Source organism: Microtus pennsylvanicus, chromosome 16 (genome assembly GCF_037038515.1).
Source record: "Microtus pennsylvanicus isolate mMicPen1 chromosome 16, mMicPen1.hap1, whole genome shotgun sequence".
NCBI lineage: Eukaryota > Metazoa > Chordata > Mammalia > Rodentia > Cricetidae > Microtus > Microtus pennsylvanicus.
The window spans coordinates 30680107-30700821 of record NC_134594.1 but is presented as its reverse complement, the minus strand read 5'-3'; the positions used below and the strand labels follow the sequence as shown (position 1 = coordinate 30700821).

The 20715-nt window shown below is 41.1% G+C and overlaps 2 protein-coding genes across 13 annotated transcripts in view; one reads left to right on the top strand and one right to left on the bottom strand.

Annotated features, from left to right (window-relative positions):
* Positions 1-20715, bottom strand: part of Med12l (mediator complex subunit 12L) — a 305880-nt gene that overhangs the window by 7377 nt on the left and 277788 nt on the right. For 4 of the 11 annotated variants that reach the window (XR_012908055.1, XR_012908056.1, XR_012908058.1 and 1 more), the window contains 6 exons: positions 13747-13836; positions 12147-12376; positions 10390-10546; positions 6987-7082; positions 5883-6468; positions 5333-5447 (listed from right to left, as the gene is read on the bottom strand). Coding sequence is in view for 7 of the 11 variants with exons in the window: in XM_075950605.1 (XP_075806720.1) it covers positions 6241-6468; positions 6987-7082; positions 10390-10546; positions 12147-12376; positions 13747-13836 (801 nt within the window). In the remaining 4 variants the exon portion in view is untranslated. Of the gene's footprint in view, positions 1-4909; positions 5448-5613; positions 6469-6986; positions 7083-10389; positions 10547-12146; positions 12377-13746; positions 13837-20715 lie in introns of those variants that run through there. The other 7 variants (XM_075950608.1, XM_075950609.1, XM_075950607.1 and 4 more) reach the window with 6 other exon arrangements.
* P2ry12 (purinergic receptor P2Y12) overlaps positions 9882-20715 on the top strand; it is a 57944-nt gene continuing 47110 nt past the window's right edge. Inside the window, exon 1 of one of the 2 annotated variants that reach the window (XM_075950616.1) lies at positions 9882-10022. The gene's annotated coding sequence lies outside the window, so the exon portion shown is untranslated. The remainder of the gene's footprint in view (positions 10023-20715) is intronic. The other variant, XM_075950614.1, reaches the window with a different exon arrangement.

Genomic DNA, 20715 nt, shown 5'->3' with positions numbered 1-20715 from the left:
CACTTTAGTACAGTAATCAAGTTAGCCACGGGTGCTGGTAGTCACTGTCTACCATGACCCAACTGATGCTATCAACTAAAGGGAACCAACCAAGGTAACAGTCAAAGGGGACAGGTCAAATACTGCCTTTCAAGGTCACTTACATTCAAGCTTTCCTCCATGGGCTCCCCAGATTTCTTTATCTTTTGATCTCTGTTAGGACTTCAACTATATCATTCAAAATAAAAAAGCTATAGTCCTAAACCCTAGGACCTCGGATTGTAACCTCACTCGGAGAGGGAGCCCTTCCAGAGGGAATCAAGTCAAAATGAACTTTATTATAACAGAACTTGATATACGAATGGTATTCTCATAAAAACGGGGACATGGGCAAACTGGTGCAAACAGCAAGGATGCTGTGTGAAGGTCAAGCAGAGCCTGGCTACCAAAGACAGCTGGTGCAGCGGGAGAGGCTGGAACGGGCTCGCCCACCAACACACAGAGGGAACCAACACTGCTGACTCCCGATCTTTCACTTCCAGTTCCCAGAACCAAGAGGGAAAAATAATTCCAATTTTAAGCTAAGTTCATGCACTTTGTACAGCAGTTCTAGCAAGCCAATTCAACCTCTGAAGCTTTTAGACTAAAAAGATAAAGCCACCACATGCTACCTGCCATGTACAACATTGCCCTTCAGCCATTTCCTATGATTCTTCGTTCCCTGGTGGCAAAGAGCACACTTGGCACTTTCATGACAAGCTCCCTAACACCTGAAGGGGTGCTGGCTTCTACTGAATAAACCAAATTAACACTTGCTGAATTCCACTGTAACCACTGGCTGACAGGAAGTGGCCTGGCCGGGCAAGTCATCAGGAGGGTGGTAACTGCTACTTACTCCTCCCTTAGTGCAGCACTGATCAGAACCCAGAGTCCAAGCTCACCCCTCCTCAGCAGCCAGCTCACCACTCTCTTCTCCAAACACTGAATGGGGGAGCAGACCCAAAACTAGAGATGGATCTGTTAGAGATGTTTACTATGAAGAATTCAAGGCATTGAAAAAATAGTAAATCTCAGAGAGTGAAAGTAATCAAAAGGAAATGTGAACTTTTTCCTTAAATCTCCTGAGGCCTTGTGCCCTTGCTATTGATATACACAAGTAGTTAAAAATAGTTTTTACATCTGTTTATTATTATGAGACAACCAAAAAGGGGTATAGAATACATACCAAAACACCTTTAACGGTACTATTTTTTAAACTGGCAACATTCCAAAATTTTAACTGCAGAGGAATGGTTCAGCAACTGAAAAACACGATGACATCATCATCATGATTTAAAAGTGTGTGTATACCCGGGCGCAGTAGCACACACATTAACCCCAGTACTGGAGGCAGAGGCCGGCATCTCTGTTAGTTAGAGGCCACCCTGAGCTAGATTGTGAATGCAGGGCAGCCAGAACTGCATTGTAGGACCCTGTCTCAAAGGGTGGGGGTTGGTGGGAAAGAGAAGGCTCAGTTAAAGCTAGGCTCACAACTAAATAAACATCATAGGTACACAAGTGTGCTATATAAAGTACACCCAAGAAAGACTTCTGATGATGTGAACATCTCTCAGTACCGACCACTCCTATAAACCTAGAGTTTCTAATGCTGAAATTGAACACTTAGGTCTGAACATTTTAAGTTTCCTAGCCCATCCTAACACACACACACACACAGACACATACACACACACACAGACACACACACACAGACACACACACAGACACACACACACAGACACACACACACAGACACACACACACAGACACACACACACACTCACACACACACAGACACACACACACAGACACACACACACAGACACACACACACAGACACACACACACAGACACACACACACAGACACACACACACACTCACACACAGACACACACACACAGACACACACACACACAGACACACACACACAGACACACAGACACAGACACAGACACACACACAGACACAGACACACACACACAGACACAGACACACACACAGACACACACACAGACACACACACACAGACACACACACACAGAGACACACACACACACAGACACAGACACACACAGACACACACACAGACACACACACACAGGCACACACACACACAGACACACAGACACAGACACAGACACACACACAGACAGACACACACACACACAGCATTTGGTCACTGTGCTGTAATAATGCCTGCTTGAATTATTTATGAGACTGTTCTCTACTGAAACAATACTGTGTTTCTTGGTGGGAATTTAAAGCACTCTGCCAAATAGCACAAAAAAATGTTAAACAACCACTACTCACCTCCATTAAATTTACCATTAGTAGACTTTTATTTCTTTTAAGTTACTTTCTTACGAGCATCATGAAGAAAAATGTCATCTTCCATGCTCTGAATTACCTTGGGAAGGTAGGATGTTAAGCCAGTGGGTGAAACACAATCTATAGCATTAAAAATCACCAATATTGCCAGACAGTGATGGCAATCCCAGCACTGGAGGCAGAGGCAAGCAGATCTCCTTGAGTTCAAGGCCTGTCTGGTCTACAGAGTGAGTTCCAGGACAGGCTCCAAAGCTACCTAGAGAAACCCTGTTTCGAAAAACTGAAAAATAAAACACTAAAAATCACCAAAACTGCCTTAGAAATCCTTATTAGGTTTGCATGTTCTTTACATACCATAACTCAGTTAAATATTTACACAACTATGATCTAAGAATAAAATACCAAGTTCCCTTTAACGAGCTCTGACTCAGAGGTAGTGACTTACTGGGGGTATCTTAGGTGACTTCACATACCTCTGCTGCTGCTTTCAACTGTAACTGGGAGGTTTAAAGAAACTTGCCTTCCAGACCTATCAGTACAGTTTAGTAACAGAATTAAGTTTCTTTGTTTACCCTATCCAAAATAACCACTAGAGGTAAGGCATTTGGGGCTGCCATCCATCAGGAATCGTGGAGCACATGCTAGGAATAGAGCACATGTTATTCCTCCAACATGTCGTTCTGCGTTTCTCAGACGTGGTAGTTTGAGTGAGAATGGTCTCCACTGGCCCATATGTGGCAGACTGTTTATGAAGAATTAGGAGGGGTGGCCTTTTCGGAGGAGGTATGTCACTGGGGGTGAGTTTGGAGGTTTCAAAAGCCCATGCCAGGCCCAGTCTTATGCTCTCTGCCTCTGACCTACAGAATGGATGTCAGCACTCAGCTACCATTCTAGCCCCCTGCCTGCTTGTTGCCTGCATGCCGTCTCACCACATATGGCCATGGACTCTGCCTCTAAAACTATGTGCAAGTCCCCAATAAAATAAAATGCTTTGTTTTATGCTGGCCTTCATCATGGTGTCTCTTCACAGCAATAGAAAAGTAACTAAGATATCATATTACGTATGGACTGAGGTAAGATTTAGTTACAGGTGAAAGAACATCCCTCACTCAGCCCTCAGCCTACCCCAAATAAGTCTAATGTAGAGGTGCATAGGCTAACATCTGGTGTTGTCCTCTGTTGCTCTCCCCACCCCTGTGATTGTTTGCACGGGTGCTCTCAGTGAATCTAGAGCTTGCCAATGGCTGGGCAGATGGGCCAGTGAGCTCTGGCAATCCTGCCCTCTGCTGGACTTAGAGGCACACTGTCAAGCCTGGCTTGTTGCATGTAGGTGTTGGGATCTGGAGTCAGGTTCTTGTGCTTTTGTGCCAAGGACTTTTCCAAGTGAGTCATCTCCTCAGCTCCTAAAGTCATTTCTTTTTAAAGTAGCAATAACTTATCTTAGGATGGCAGCTATATATTCGTGGGGACCGAATGTTTAAACTCTCATTGTAAGAAAAAAAATATAGACTAAATATAAATAACTATAGGTAATTTAAGCATAGGAATTTTATTGTTTGTGAAGAACATAAGATGTATATTTTTATTACATATCTGAGTCAAGTTTAAAATATGCAATAATTATCATATATTCAGCAATAATTGTAGTTCTAAATTTAAAGTTCATGTTTTTGTTAAAATGGTACTGTACAATCATTTACTTGTTAGAAATTACTAGCTATACAAGCTACCATTCCCAAATTATTGGGTTCCTTACATTAATAGTAAAGGACTCATCTGCATCATAAATCACTAGGAAGGCATAATTATGTGACAGTCACTTCCATCAGGATCACACGCAGTACTGCTTGTAACAAGAGCACCGCAGCATGGAAATCTTTGTTTTCCATCTGGATGAAAAGAGTTAGAATCTTCCCAGTCAGCATCAAATACTCAACATGACCTACCTGCAGAAACTTTGGTTTTCTGTCAAAACACCTTTAGAATGTCTTGTGTATAGAAAGAAAACGGAGACTATTCTTAAGTTTTCTTTGTCTGGCATAATAACCTACTCAACAGAAAGAAAAGTTTTCAGTGTTTTACAGCCTTGGGGATCAAACCCAGGGTCTTGTATATGCTGGACAAGGGCCCCCTCCCACTGAGTTACTACTTCAGCCTTAGGCAAGATTTTTGGTGATTTTTTTTTAAATCAGCAAACTTCACTGACTGATGCTATACAGCAACAAATAGTAAAGTTGGAATAAGAATTTTAAGTGCTCCTAGTAGTGGCAAAGGTTTAAAAGAAAGGGGTCAAATGCTAGATTTCACTTTTAATATACACTTTCTGGAGCTGGAGAGATGGCTCAGCTTTAAGAGCCAACACTCCTCTTCCACATGACCTAAGTTCAGCTCTTAGCACCCACATCTATCTCTTAGGCGGCTAACAACTGCCTTCATCTTCAGTTCCAATGCCTTCTCTGGTCTCTGTTATCCACTATACTCACAAGTATACCCCAACACTCAGACATACAAATAGACAGATAACAAAAACAAATAAAATCCTTTAAAAACATCTTTCTTTGTATTTGAAACATGAGTTAAAGATAGACAAACATCAAGGGGAAAGTTCTTTATTTGAGTGGAATAGCATCCCTAGAAACAAAACAACAGCATTGGAAAGTAAGCGTTTTTCTCCTTCTACAGGGAAAACGGAAAAAGACGGCCATTGTCAACACTGGTGGGTGCGTGTCTGATGGGCAATAGGATAGATCGGATGAAATACATCCCTTAAAAAGGAGTGGTTGGTAACTTCATAATGGGAACCCAAGAGACCCCACTTCCGTAGCCATTACAAAAATTCTTGTGATGCCCTGACTGGGTAAGGTGCAGCATCTCTTCAATACATAAACTGGCTGATGTCAAGATTAAGCAGTAAATCGGGCTGAGTAACATTTACAAAATAAAACAGCTACCCCATCATCACTAAGACAAGGTGTGGGGCAGTGGGGAATTGGTGCAAATTCCACCTGGGAAAAGTAGACACAGAAGCTAAATAGTACACAATGAGGCCGAGCCAAGAAACCACAGGCAGTGAAGGATACTGAATTACCACTGCTGTAATCTGCAAAAACAAACAAACAAACAAACAAACAAACAAACCACGTATGCATCATAATACTGCATCAGTGTTCAGCCTCCTGACTTCAGAAATCATAGACAGGGATTTTTACATTTGTGGGGGTTTGTTTGTTTTGCAGTGCTGAGGATCCAACCCAGGACCTCATTAGGCCAAGGCAAGCGCTCTGCTAACTGAACTACATCTCCAACCATCTTGCTTTAGGGGGGAAAAGAACCAAATTGCAATATTTAGCATTAAAGAGGTACGTGGCTATAGCTTACTGATATGTGGAGATCAGGAGGATATGAGCGGGAACTAAAGGAAGAGAGTGAATCAGAAAGGAACCTGGCAACCAGGCTCTCAGTTTGGTGAGTCTTTGTACTGTTCTTAAAACTTTTCTGTGGGTTTGGAATTATGTGAAAACACGTTAGAACTTACTTCCGGGTGGAACACTGGGTCTACAGGCAGCGTTCTATCTGAAAGTCTTTTTCTTTTCCTTACAGTATTTAGAAAAGTCATCCTAGCCCGCTCTTTGCTCCTGGTGACCAAGAGCCAAGTTCCATATTGCCTCTACTTAAAACAAAGCAAAAATGGTTGAAGTAGATGGCAATACATGTCATAAATATTTTTAAAACAAAAACAATCAAAGCTGGAAAAGCTAGAACTTTGGTATAAGGGAACTGAAAAATAGGACTCAGCTGGCCAGAGCAGCAAGTGTTATATATTAGGGGACTCCCTCATAGGCTGATATCACAGTAGGAGAATCCTGTTTGGGTCAAGGCTAAAGCAAGTGATTCTACCGACCCTCTCTAATGTGCTGCCGTGGCTCCATGCTACTTCTCTTCGCTACAGATCCATGAAGCTGTTCTCCAAAACCTGCGGTGATAACCACCTCCACTGCTGCTTCCCAGTGGCAATGAGTATAGCAGCCTACAGGCCCCAGGGAGAACTCACAGGTAACAAGCCCATGGAAATCACCGAAACTTTCAAAACATCCGTAGTGTGTCCATGTCCCCAAATTCAACTTGAGAAGTTAGAGAAGTGGAATGTAGATTATGAACAACATGCAAATTCTTGCAGAAAATGCTAACTGGATCAAGACAGATTTCATTTAATTCTTCAGGCCATTATTTTACAGAGCACTTCTAAGAGTGTTATAAAAAAAATCTAAGGAAGATAATCTTAACAAGCACATGAGATCATTCTTTACTATTTATAAAAAACGCTTCATAACTCACTGGTAAGGTTTTCATCCATTGAATGCTCTATGTTTTTCTTTTCAAAAAGAAGAATGGTGTTATTAATTAATGTTTATTAAAGCATAATTTTTATTTGAATATTGAAATTTTTATTAGTGTATATTAATTATTTATTAAAAAATCAAGTATGTCAACTACTATATCAACCAAACCCTGATAGACTTATAGGAAAACTGGCCAAGTATATCAAGATTATTTCACTCTTAAAATTTCATGGCATTGGACAATGAACCTACTTTAAAGTAGAAACCCACATCCTGGTTCTGAAACATCAGGTCCTTACCAAAGGCTGTTGGGGCTGCATTGCTTGGAGACCAAGGGCCTGACTCTGGGGCTGTGAGGGCTGCTGGGGCTGGGGGGCCTGCTGGGGCTGCTGCATCTAGAAAGAAAGAAAAAGATTAGGGTAGACCCTTGAAATTGTGGGGCTAAGACATGTCTGAATAGATTTTACTAATACACATTTTTATCTGTTCCATTGCAGCGAAATGATGGTGGGATATAGTCTCAAAAATGTGGCACAGGTGATCCTTGCATTGCCTGGACAGTGTATCACGTACTAAGAAAAACACAGGTGGCGGAGCCAACCACACACCTGGGCTGTAGGATACACTGAACAGCTTATTACTAGGGCCACAATGAACAAAATGATAAAAGACTGAATGAGGCACAAGATAAAGGATGCAACTTAGAGACATGGAAAACAGGATGCAGAGGCTGCTGCTACTAAAACCGTAAAACACAACATGCTGTTTACCACAGACTGAACCTCTGGTGTTCATCACCCAACCCAGGGTCTCCTGCATCCTAGACAAGCGCTCTACTACTGAGGCACATCTCCAATAATGAAAGGTATTTCGGTAAATAGGATTATCCTCCAAAATAACCATATAGAGTATAGGAAATAAGCAGACACATGGGGCGGTGGCGATGATTCTTTTCTAGTGTTGAGCACTTCGCGTTAACTATTGTGATGCTTTTAAATAATTGGCAATGGGATAAGGTTTCTTTTCACCAGAAATCTCCAAACACATTGGCAGTGTGCTGTGATGATGCTATGATGTTAATGAAGGCTATGACGTCATGAGGTAAAGGAGTGTTTTAGCTACACTAAAATCTGCAGGGAGCACTGTCACACCAGTCAGTCACTGACAGAAATGGCATTATATGAAGCAAGACTTCATCCTCCATCTTTACTTTGTCAAACCTTGCTCTTCCTTCAAGTGTAAGATACGAATCTACTCTTCCAAGAAACCTCCTCAGACCACCCCGAGTTCAAGCTGGCTTCCTTTGGCAGCCAGTGCTCACTGTCCAGAGACATCCTGTGCACTTACTGTTTCTCCTTCTTTCACATCCTCTGCCTGGCGTCCCACAAGCTACCTTCTCACACTGCCAGGTGACACCCATCACGGATTATCTTCTCTGATAGTTAGGGGGATAGCTTTGGAGTCCATTTTTATTTTTCATAGACTATAAACTAGCCCATAGAAATTCTGAAATGACTTAGCAGCATGAAACTAGACAGTATGTCCAGATTAAGTTGGCTCAAACACATAGCTCTTGGAAAACACTTCTAAGGTACAGAAGAAACCAAGTATGCATCACGTGAAAAGTAACAACAAAAAAATCTTCTTAGTGGCCTTTAATTACTCCATTCAAATACCCATTTTGATGACCCAACTAGATTTTCTTTATATGTATTTTTTCAAACTTGTCTACATATTATTCCCCCAATTACTTGACTTTTTTTAAAGAGTGAGAACACCAACTAGGTACTGTCAGATGTGCAGTGTTTGTAGATTTGCCATCCTAGGGTCCACATAGGGTGAGTCTCAACATAAACAATGGAGGTTGAACCAGAAGCATTACAATAAAAAGCCACCATCCACTTGGTTCTCTTTCAAGAAAGAGGAACTTCTCGATTGATGACTTTTGTTCTTTATGCCAACAGTCAATCATAAAAAGAGGAATAAATGTAGTTGAGACACAGGAACAAGTTTCGTGCCTTTCTTTGTCTCCAGGGGGATGGATGTTGTTGATAAGAAATATTACTGGGGCATGCACTAACAGGGGGAAAAGGAACATGTCACCTAGTCAGGAAATGACTTATTTGCAATCTTGAAAACGCCCTTGGAAGGCAGAGAGAGATAAGTAAGCAACACAACAAGGTTCCTTGGTGAGTTGGACGTAACAAATCTTAAAACAGAGATATTCAAATAGTTGTCATGAAAAATATTTCCAAACTTGTAGAAAGGTGGATTAAGAACATATCATTCTCTGTTGAATAGTTATCTTACTAAAAATATTGGAAATAACATCAAACCAGTGCTTTACTTGAATTTTCTTATTTAATCCTTGATACATGGGATCTTTCCATTTTATTAATGACAAAACTCAAGAGTAGGTTTTTTTGTTTTTGTTTTTTCCACCTTGGCAATAGCATCTATACAATGACTATACATTGGTAGGCTACACTAACCCAACCAGTTATCATATATTATTAATAATGTATCACAACTTTCAAAATAGTATATCCAAAATAAGGATGTAATAATAACCACCTTATAAATTGGAGCTCAGTTCTAGAGGGTTTGTTTTGACTTCTCCTTGTTTACGTTTAGATACAATCAACTACAATTTTGCAGATCATACTACATTCAGACTTCAGCTGCACTTGGGCTCATGGTTTAAATTCTTAGGGAACTACTTTTTTCTTTCTCTCTTTCCAATGGAGAAATTGAGACACACAATTTCCTTTGTGTTTCTTTCTGCATGACTGCTTTCTTGCCTGTTTCCCTCACAGAGCATAGATAGCTCTCCCCTCATATATACCCTGTCCCATGAGATTCCAAATCTCCCAGTATTTCTATGTAGGTCCATAAAAATAAAGCTGCATCTCATTTTGGACCGGAAAAGAGAGTCCATTTAACAGTCTTTTCAAGAAATCTCCAACACAAAAACATCACTTGTTAATTATGGAAAAAAAAAGAAAAATCTGGCACAGATTTATCATAATAGCCAGACTGCCAGCTTTCTCTTCCTCCTTCTTTCCAGTGCTGGGTATTAAACCCAGGGCCCTGTGTATGCCGGGCAGGAGCTTTGCCAGTGAGCCACATCCTCATCCGTATACTGGAACAAGGAAATCAGAAACAAGAATGTGCTGAGGGAGGGGCTGTTTACCAGGAAGTGTCAAGTCTTTATACCCTCTGGACTCGAAGACAGAACCCTCCAAGGATGTAATCTCTGCTACGCTAACCCTGTGGCTTAAATAGAGCAGAAGTGTGATAGAAACACAATGTTACGGACATCAAATGGTGGAAAGGTATGTTTGTTCCTATCTATTTCTCCCTCATGTGTATGAAATTTTGCATTCAAACTGTAGGTCTTTAGTCCATCAGTGCTGAGGTGAGCTGGGCTCCACATTTAAACTAAAGCATGTGTGTGCCCCCTGAAGCTTTGGGAAAGGGAAATGGTTGTGTGAAATGGAGTCTCCTGCTCAGGGCCTGGCAGGTACAGAGAAAACTCTACCTTCTTGGAACTACAGTGTGCTAGGACTAGCTAAGTTGCTAGTGTCAAATACACAGGGCTCCTTGGAACTTAATACTTCAGTCTAAAGAGTCTTTCATTATGAGAGTCTGTGTCTGTACTACTGGAAGGGATGGCATTGCCCTCACCTCCCTGCCCCATACCTGGAGGAGTCTCTGCTGCTGTCGAACTTGCGGCTGTCTGGGCCTCAATGGGTCCTGAGGCAGGGGCACCGAGGGGAGGGTGGGATGTGCGGGAGTCAGCACAGCATCAATTCCCCCGCCCACCAGAGGGCTCTGCTGTAGAGCCTGGTGGTTCAGTCTGGCAAAGAATAATGCAACTTGTGTTCAGGAACCAGGCGTACCATTGAAGTGTCAATCAGTGCCTCCAGCATTTTACACACATCCACCAAGAAACAATTCGTGTTCAGTAATCATGTGTACAATTAAAAATGGGGAAGGGCCAGAGGATCAGATAACACATCTGACCACATTGAAAAAAAAAAAAAAGAAAAAGAAGATAGTAAGCATACTACTTCAGACCAAGTAGCAATCATACAGAAATTACTTCTAAAAAAAAAAACCAGTTGTTAGCAATAAGCAAAATAAGTTACTATTTACTTTGGAGCAGGCCACGAGTGGAAAGGCTGAACAGTAGTTTTTATTACTCCTTACATATCCCTGTGAGCCAGTAGCTTTATTATCTAACTTTAAAGATGAAGGAAGATTGAGAAATCACTAAGCTCACCTAAAAGACAAACGGCACAGGTGGGATCTGAACCCGGAATTTTTGAGCGACGAAGCTCCAGTTACTGAGCTCTGTCATGCTGTGACTTACTTATAAAAATGGGAAAGCATGTTTTACACAGTAGCTTATTTCCCATAATGGGCTACCATCCACCTCCCTACTTTTCAGACAGCAGTTACCTTGAGCAGATGTGTAGGTAGTCACTGACCGGAACACATGGGAGCTAAGCTGCGATCCACTTTACAGTGTAGAACTTTACCAGCCTAACTCTTCTGCACTTTATTATCCAATGGGATTGGATAATGTGTTAATGGTCATGATTTTTATCTGTGCCACCCAGTGAAATGGCCTTTAGCGACTAGGACTAGTGACACGGCTATCAGATCTTAGAGCTACACAAAACCGCAGGGCTCCTTGGTCAAAACAACAGTGTTTCAAGAGATGGCAGAACATCTAGTTGAAGATGGAGCTTCTACAAACACCAGGTCTCCGTGTCACTGCATAGACCACGAACCTCAAAGCTAACCACGCCGGCCATTGCTGGCTAGGGAGCACTTGAAAGACGATCAATGTGCCTGCAGGACTGAATGCTACGTCAATTTCAATTAACTGAAGTTTAGCCATGCATGGACAGCAGCTGCAACGATGAGCAGTACAGACACACTCTAGGTGGAGGGGATGCAATTCGAACAAGAACCAGGGGAGTCTAGCGTGAGTCATCGCTGAGGTGGAAAAGAGAGAAACAAAGCTGGAGCAGAACTCGGTCAAGCGCCATCTACGATTAGTGCTACGACATAAACTGTATGGTTCCGAGCAGCAAATTCTAGTAAAAGCACTGCTAAAAACGATCGATAGTTTTATCGGACACTTTTAATAAAAAAAAAAAATCTCTCGAGTAAAAGGGAAAAAAAAGGAAGAACACTAACACTAACACGCTGGTGTCACCTGAAAATCTTAAAACAGTACACACTGGGAGAAGCAAGAAGCGAGTCAAAACTACGGTGTTCTTGAATGGAAGAATTTGGAACCTCTACTGCATGTGGATAAAAATGAGATGTCAGGACGCAAATATAGGAGGAGCTCAAAAACCGTCACAGTATCAAATGCCTGGAAGAAGTGTAACAAACCCAAGGCCGAGAGGGTTTACTATTGCAATTACTTCAACAGGTATCACCTCTGAGAGCCAGCTACGGGCTGCAGGTATGGCGAGGCCTGCTGCTGCGTGTAACCACTTGGCTGCTGCTGCAGCTGGCGGAGTCTTTCCATCAGCGCTGGGCTGGAATGTGCGGCCGGATAGGCTCTGGAGTTGTAGCTGGGGGAGAGGACCACACCTCCAGACTGCTGCGGAGCTGCCTGTTGCAAAGGCATCTGTGTCCCGTACATGGTGTAGCCCTGGGGCATGGTCTGCAGGAAGGCATAAAGGGAGAAGTCAGTGCTGTGTTTAGCACCTGGATCCCCACCACTAAGAAATGCGGGGGAGCAGGAAGCCCAACCTGAAATTCATGATTAGCAATGTCTCTAATGATTCAAAATATGGGGATGGCTACTCTGTAGGCAAACAAAATCTGGCCAGAAACCCACAGAACAGGCTGGTAGGGCAGTGATTAAAAATCTCTAGCTCAAAATAACTAAATATTCGTTTGGCTTTTGAGTTGTTTATTTTTGGACTAGAAAAGGCACCTTTCTATATAGAAATAACCAACAAGGTAGCTACATGTTCAATGCACAGATGGAGGCAACATCCAACAAAACCCAAGCAGTATCACTGTCATCTAAAGTACAGGGCATGCTATCCCTTTAATACAAATACCTATTTCTCTAAACCTTGACACCCACATAGAAGACACACATAGAGTTTTCTGGATTGCAAGATACAATTCACTGAACAGAGAGCAGTCTATTCTCTGGGTCCTCGGAACACCACATATTAAAGCAGCTTAAGGACTATGACTCTGAAGACAAGGGTGATACACAATAAACATGCATCAGCCTCAGGACCCTGTAAGCCAAACACGGCTCTCCTTTCCGTTGTATACACGGAATAAACTGCCAGCCCCAAGACAAGCCTAGCCGGACCAGACCTTTCTGTATAAAAGGAAAGGCATAAGGGTGTAAGGATGCAGAAACAATAAAACTACAAGGGGAGGAATGGATAAAGGCCGGCAGGTTTTAAAGGTGAGCACACCACTTACTGAACATTTTCTGGGTATATATAGGTTAATTCCATTCGTCACCTGGAATCCTACATCTTTCCTCTTAATCTTACAAAGAGGAAGCTATACCTCAGCATAGCACACATGCCATACAGCACCTGTACTGTGACCCGACCCATGGGCCCACTACCTTGTTCTACTATGATTCCTCACAGAAGATACTTTTGAATATGTAAATTTCTATAGCAAATCATGCCATTATTCATTACATCATCAACAACTCTGAGATTCTTAAACAATTAATTAACTAACTTTGAACTATATAAGCATGGCTCGCCTCGATCCTCCTGCTTCTGCGTGCACGTTATAGGTGTGAACCACTGCCTTGGCTCAAGTGCTCCAATATCTTGCATCAGCAGACTAAAAGTCTGAATTTATTTACATTTCTAATTGAGGAATTTCCTGGGCACTCCTGGGACTTATTCAACAGTTACTGTTCTGAGACTGTGAAGCAGAAGTACTTTCTTGATCTAGTTGATAACCAGTTTCCTTGATCTCCTACTCCCAACAAACGGCATTAAAACACAAAGAAAGGAGCTTTGCTTCAAAGCCAATGGGTACCTGTGCTTGTTGCAGCCCTGGATACTGAGGGAGCTGAGGAGAGGGACGTGATTGTGCAGTAAAGAGAGCAGCCTGGTCCCCTGGCTGGCCCTGGAAAACAAAATCAGGACAAAGTCTGTAACTGCAAGAACTTCATTTTAGCTTCTAACATAGAACTTACAGATTTCGGACCGGGTTCAAGGCAGCCATTCCCTACGTGGGCAAACTACTGACTTCTCCAGTCTATAAAGGTTACAATCAGCAAGTTTCTCAACCAAGACTTTCTCAAATGACTCTCTGAGTACAGGAAGGGCACAGATGCTTCTCTGGGCCTGAAAGAGTCTTTAATGTGTGTCTCTCCATCACAGGCACAACCCACGTCCTCTGAAGAGAGGGAAAAAGCATGGTATCTCCTTATCACATATAAAATCCCCAGGGCTTCTGAATGCACCATGATCTAAAGACTGTTTTCAGTCATGATGTCTGAGGAAATGTTAATATCTGCTAAGACTCGGTGATGAGGGATACTCAACGAAAATATCCTAAGTCAACAGCAAGTACAATTCCAACCAACCACATGTAGAATAAAACCAGCCAACATCTGTGAATCAGTCTTAATTCAATATACTTTGGCCTTCATAATGTTAATCAATATGGACAGCTATACGTGAACTTTATCTTACGGTTACAGAGATTATTTTGTGAAAGCTTGTGGTAATAATTACAAAAAATAAAAAAAAGCCTAGTTTCACTCCATCCCTGGATTTCGCCAAGACGTTAATTGTCAGGGAGAAATAAGTTTACTGTGCAATTATTTTACTGCTGTCTCACAATAAAAAGTGCTAAATTATAGAGTTGCATGAAACCATTTTAGTATGCTTTGGGAAAAGTCAATGTATTGCTAACAAAGAGAAGGGATAAATATGTAGTTTAGGTAGGAGAATGCCAATAGAAACCATAATAAGAATGCAACATATGTCAGGCCTGGGCTGCTACAAAGACCTTGCCTAAACTCCAGTGATCTGACTCCAAAGATAGGGCATCCCCGCTGGAGCAGATACTTCCAAGTGTAACACTGAGGTTGAAAGGACCTAAACGCCCATGGGTGCTTATTCTTTAAAGACGAGTCACTTAAAATAGTCCCATAACAAATCTGAAAGAAAATGTATCTTTGTAGTTGTTAATGAGATCCTGAAACCAAATGTATTATACATCAGATTGATTGAGTCTTATGCTCTCCACATGAAAATCAGTAGATGGCCAAAAAAAAAAAAAAAAAAAAATGAACTCAATGGCATCTTTGGAGGTTTCTGGTCTCATGTCAAGTCAGGGCTAAATAAATTTTTTATTTTGTTTCCATTTTATTTTATTTATTAATTTTTACCCTATAGACCATTTGTCTATATTTATATATATAAATATATATAATGTATATATATCATTATATACATTATATGTAATATATATATATATATATATACATTTGTCTTTAGGTTTTATGTTTTTATAGAATTCCTGAATGTGCAAAGGGGTGGGGCTCTGATTTTATCTGGTTTTTTTTGTGCCTTTTCTTGGGTTCTCTTTCTACTGTGTGCTTGTTTTGTTACATTGTGATGTTTGCTTTTGTTTACTTATATATTATTTGTTTTATTACCTCTTAGATACCTTTTTGTTTGCTAAAGACAGACAGAATGGGATGGTATCTAGACAGGTAAGGAGGTGGGGAGGAACTGGGGCGAGTAGAGAGGGCCGTCATGATCAGGATATGTTGTAGGAAAACCACTATTTAAATAAAAGGAACAAAGAAAAGAAACACACACACACATACAAGCAGAAAATTGCTTGGGTTCATTTATGAGCTGAGTGAGTTCATCCAGAACAGTTCATCTGTGATGGTATCTAGATATGATAGCTGAGGTTATGGAAATTTAAGAAACATAAACTATAAATTACTTTCCACATTAAAAAAATCCACAAGAGTCACCAAGATAAAGGTGTTACAAACTCTACAAGAACCATGGAGGGAGCTGAAGAGAAGGCTCAGTGGTTGAGAGCACTGGCCCCTCTTCCAGATGACCTGGTTCAATTCCCAGTGCCCACATGGTATCTCACAACTATCTGTAACTCAGTTTCTGGGGGACCTGACACCCTTACACAGACACACACATAGGCAAGACACTAATGCACACAAAATAAAATTAAATCATAAAAAGAAGCATGAAAGAAAACTAAATAAAGATGAGGTGTTCGTGTGTGACTATATTATGTTCCATTCCCCTATATCAATGAAATAAAAATAGAGGAAATTTTAAAAGAAACTATTCAAGTGCTAAAATGTTATCTTACATGTATTTTGCCATAACAAAAAAATATTCCCTGGTGGTAGTGGTAGCAGTAGTAGCATTAGTAGTGATGATGATGATGATGATGATGATGATGATGATGATGATGATGATGGCGACAACACAAGCCAGTATTGTTAATGAATCTCCTAGCAAAAACAGCTTTATTTATAAATCCTCATTTGGAATCTACTGAGTGCTCACAGCTGAAATGATAACACATGATATGAATCAAAAGCTTTGGTCATCACAGGAGACTGGCCTGCTTTGACTACAGAAAACAGACACAGAGAAATGCTATCAGGTCCTAGTGACAAGCTACACATGGGATGTTTTTAGAAAGCCTTCACTTCAAGTATAATTCAGCTAAGATCAGCATTGTTACCAGCATTAACTGCTAAACACACCGGATGCACTTCAAAGTAAGCATACTGCAAACATGTGCCTCCTCTAGAGTATGTTCTAGTAACATGCCTAGACATAATGGGCATAACTACTGAAATAGTCATTAAATCCCTAATATAGGAAAGTAGTAAAAAAAAGAGGTTAAAAGTAAAGAAATGATACAGATTTCTATTTATTTGAATGAATATAAAAACAAAAAACATTCGTTTGACTTTAAATAAAATATTTGGCCTGCTGTAACATCTGCTCCCCCCCCCCAAAAAAAAACCCAGAATTGACTGATTGGTGAATGATTCATACAAATTTTTTTTTCTTTTGAACAATAGTATCGACCTGACAATAATAATGTTTAATTCAAGCTTTTAATGAATAAAATCCTTACATGCTTGCTTCTTCATAAGCATAAAGCCTTGAGAAAAATTAAGGATTCAAAGGCATTTCTGAACCTTGCTTCACTAAGACAACCGTTAGAGAAACTTCCTATGCAGTGAGCATGTAATAACCCAAATATTTTCAAAGCTGGAATAGTGTACCACTATAGAATATTACCCATCCAAATGCCATAAGCAAGCTGACTTACACTCACACCTATGGTTTCTATTCTAATGTTTCTTTGATTTATATTGTGGGGTTTGCTGATTCAGAAACCTAACATTAATTTAATGAAGAGCATGTATTCTTAGCAAAGCCAAAGAGAATCACACTGCTGAGGGCAGAGTTCCTGGGAACCTCCTGACACCTGAGACTGGCTCCATAAAGCATGCATGCGTTCATCTATTAAACACACCTAGATTTCTAACGTGTGCCCAGTAGGCAAAAGGATGATTTGGGAAAAAAAAAAGACTCTAAAGCCTAATGCCTGACCCTATATGAGAAGCCATCAAGCATCGCTACAGAAACAGCCACAGCTAAACCTGGGAAGTGTTTGGTAAAATTCCAGGACCAGCTAAAAACATCTCTCTGTGTGTTTTTGTCATGAAATGACTAGTGATTAGAAAAAGCCAAGTGTGTCCAGCATCACTGTAACAAGTCATCAATATGATTTATATTTCATAAAATTCTACCTTTACTCTAGATTTCAAATGATTATCCAAAGGGGATTCCTTTCCCTCTACAACATACTTTGCTACATTACAGATATATTAATAACAAATATTACTGAGGTTGTTTGAAAAGGAACGGCCCCCACGGGGTCATATATTTGAATGCTTGGTCATTAGGGAGTGGTGCTACTTGAAAGAGATCAGGAGATACAGTCTTGTTAGAGTAGGTGTGACCTTGTTAGAGGACGTATATCACTGGGAGAGGTAGGCTTTGGGGTTTCAGAAGCCCAATCCAGACACAATGGATCTCTCTTTTCCTGCTGCCTGTGGATCCAGATATTGAACTCTTGGCTCCTCCAGCACCATGTCCACCTGCATGCTGCTATACTCTCAGCAATGCTGAAAATAAACTAAATCTCTGAAACTGTAAGCAAGTCTCAATTAAATGCTTTTCTTTATAAGAGTTGCCGTGGTCATGGTGTCTCTTCACAGCAATAGTGAAGAGAACTACCTATTAGAAGAAGGGGTAGGAGCTCACTATCCCATAATAGCACCCAAGCACCACGCAGGCACTCTATGTGTATCTTGTTTGTTCTGCTGGGTTCCTGCCCATATGGCTGCATAGCTATGCAGTTCTCTTTCTTCTGAGAGGGGTTGGAGATTTAGCTCAAGGGTAGAGCAATAGCCTAGGCAGTTACACAAAGACCCTGTCTTGATGTCGAGAAAAGTTCATAGTCCTCCTCCTCCATTAGCCAACATGTGAAGAAGAATAAAGGCTTATCTGGCCGGTCAGTAGGTGGTTTACACCTTTTAATCCCACCACTTGGGAGGCAGAGATAGGCAGATCTCTAAGTTCTAGGTCAGCCTGGTCTACAGAGTGAGTTCCAGGACACCCAGGGTGGTTACATAGAGAAACTCTTTCAAAAAATAAATAGATACATAAAATAAAAAACAAATTGGTTATTGGTTAGGAAATCACTGGGAATGTTTAATTGTTGAAGAATGTTGAGCTGGCTGATCTTGTGAAGGTGATTTTCTATCTGAAGACAATGTTTAGGACTTTGAAAGTTAAAACAACTGGGATGAAGAACAAAACACAACAAAATCAAAATGCTGGCACAAAATTAGTGCAAAAACACACAGATGCCTACCAGTTCCTATGCTTTCAATTAGCACAGTTCTGCAGGGGAAAAAAAGACACTGAGGTATGTTTCAGTGTTTGGAGGCAGCCACCAGAGGAGCCTTTTAGGTCACAGGCCTGCAGGGATACTATTGACTACACTATCTCACTCAGTTCCTTAGTTGTCATGGATATTAGGAAGTGAACCTCAGAGGAAGACATGTTTACCTATGTTTACCTGTATGCCAGTGACCTTTGCTCCAGCGCTCAGAACTACTTTCAGTAACTCAAAGCTGAACTCAGAGTGAAAGTGGGGTACAATTAAGAGAAGTTCAGCATTGTGATAAAAGAGCAAGCAGATGCAGAAACAAAGAGGCAAACTTATTTAGGTTCTACCGTCTTTAAAAGAAGACGGGTTCGTTCTGGTGGAACGGTGTGTCAATTCCTAGTAGTAATGTCTTAAGTTCCTCTTAGGAATCTGAAGCAAGACTGTCTCTGCTCACCCTCCAAGCACAGCTAAAATTGCAGTGAGGTTTGAAACGGCCCCAAATGTGTTGCCTATTTGAACAAAATCAGTAATATTTTTAAAGCATTTTACTAGAGCTCTCATTGTCTGTGTGTACTAAGCAACTCTCGCCCATTTTGCCTGATATCTAAGTAGTTTAAGCAGTAGGTGAAGTCGGGAAAAACCCAGTCCAGAACTTCTGCTTAACATCCTTATGTAGGCCAGTTCACAGCTCAGTTTAAAAAGGCAACGTAAAGACCGCATAAAGAATCTGGTCCCCTCTTCTTCCTATCACCAGGTGGAATGCGGGTGTGCTTTGGTACACAGCAGCCAGGTGTGCAAAGCCAAGACCAGGGCAATTCAAAAGTACCAGAGTCCTGGCTACTGTCAAGTTTTCTTGTTTCTCTAGAGCAGGATACACATGTAGACTGGGTAACACAAAGATGCTCACTCATCACAGGGTTGCGGTGGGATCTAAAGAACGACCACATTGAAAATGCTCGTGACTATTTGGGCATAGTAAGCACTCTGTTAGTTATTATCATCAGAACACTGCAACTGGAAAACACAAACACACACACACACACACACACACAAATACAAAAACCAGAAAAAGCAGAAGCAATCCTACACCACTCTTTTCGCTCACAAATTTCATTTGCATAGATCTGCAGGTTTCACGTGTCTTTATCGAGGTAGGTGCATGTCATTTTCATCACTGCTCATTCAATACAATCACTGTCTAGAAGGAACAGTGGCTTACAGGGCATAAAATAAGAAACATCAACCAGAAATTACACTCAAAGGCTTAGCATAGTGAGGTTCTCTTTAACCCCAGCACTCTGGAGGCAGAGGCAGGTGCATCTCGGAATCTGAGGCCAGCCTCATCTATACAGAGAGTACTAGATCAGCTAGTGCTACTCGGTGAGACACGGTCTTAACATAGTGAGACCCTGTCACAAAACACCAGAAGAATAGGAGGAGGAGGAAACAGAAAACACAGCAGAACAAAACAATGAAAATCAAACAAACAAACAAAAAAAAACAAACCCTAAATTAATATTTCTTCTGCACTGGGCATATACTGCAGGGGTAAAGTGTTACCCAGCACATGTCAGGCTCTGGGTATAATGTAAAGCACTTCCCACACAAACACAAACTCCACATTCAGACCACTGTTTATAATTTACTTATTGTTTGATACAGATCTTACTGAATTAACACTTCAAACGATGAAGGATAAAAACACCAGGAATTTAGAGGCACAAAATTAAGTAACAGATCCGAGGATAATGCATAAAAGTATTGCTAAGATGAATACAAACCCTTGTAGCAATTATAATATAGGACAGAGCTGGGAAGTTGACCTCAGAGGTAAGAGGCACAACATCCTTAGCACTTCCAGCTCCCTCTCAAAGTCAATGAGGAAATACAGAAGCAGAAGAATATTCCTGAACTTGTAGACAGGAAAGACCCCTCTAACCACACGTGTACAGAGATGGGCCTGCAGCAAGATTCTGCACCACACCCCAAACTCATTCCTAGCTAGCGGAGGGGACCACAGGAGGAGGACTC